At 50.0% G+C, this 574-nt stretch overlaps 1 protein-coding gene across 2 annotated transcripts in view; it reads left to right on the top strand.

Annotated features, from left to right (window-relative positions):
- Positions 1 to 568, top strand: part of LOC113980811 (ALS2 C-terminal-like protein) — an 8,138-nt gene extending 7,570 nt beyond the window's left edge. For both annotated transcript variants that reach the window (XM_027708027.1, XM_027708026.1), the window contains exon 10: positions 122 to 568. In XM_027708027.1, the coding sequence (XP_027563828.1) occupies positions 122 to 193 (72 nt within the window). In that variant the 3' untranslated portion in view covers positions 194 to 568. The remainder of the gene's footprint in view (positions 1 to 121) is intronic.
- Positions 569 to 574: the final 6 nt, after the last annotated feature.

Here is a 574-nt window from a genome sequence, read left to right as displayed (position 1 = left end):
AAATTTTGTTCCCGAGTTCCCAAATTTTGTTCCCGAGTTCCCAAATTTTGTTCCCAAGTTCCCAAATTTTGTCCCTGAGTTCCCAAATTTCTCCTCACTGCATTGTTCTGCTCCTTCCCAGTCGTGCTACGAGCACATCCAGAGGATGAGGCTCCACCAGCGGGAGAACGGCCCCCTGACTCCCAGCTCCTGAGCCCCAGGATCCCATGGGAACATCCTTCCTGCTGTACTTTTCTGCTGGATGAGGAATCCCTCGTGTCCCTGCTGCTCTGGCTGCCTTGAAAAGGGAAGAATTCTTGGATCAGCTGCGGGTTTCCTTGGAATTACCCTAAAGCTCCTAAAACAACACGGGGATGCTGATGGATAAAACCCTTGGATATCCAACCTCAACTGGGGTTTGGGAATCTCTTCCCGAGTGGAAAAGGGTTTTTTTTCCCCGTGGTTTCGTTTCTTTGTCCTGCAAATCCCAGGGAGCTCCTTTCCCTGCTCTGGAGAAAGGACAAAAGGGAGAAGAGTTTATTGGAGAGAAACCACAGGAATTCTGATGGGACCATTTCTGGTTGGAGAGGTCACC

Source organism: Neopelma chrysocephalum, unplaced genomic scaffold (assembly GCF_003984885.1).
Source record: "Neopelma chrysocephalum unplaced genomic scaffold, ASM398488v2 Primary Assembly neopelma1_95283, whole genome shotgun sequence".
NCBI classification, from domain to species: domain Eukaryota; kingdom Metazoa; phylum Chordata; class Aves; order Passeriformes; family Pipridae; genus Neopelma; species Neopelma chrysocephalum.
Note: the sequence above shows the minus strand (reverse complement) of the source record. Positions and strands in the feature narration are given on the sequence as shown.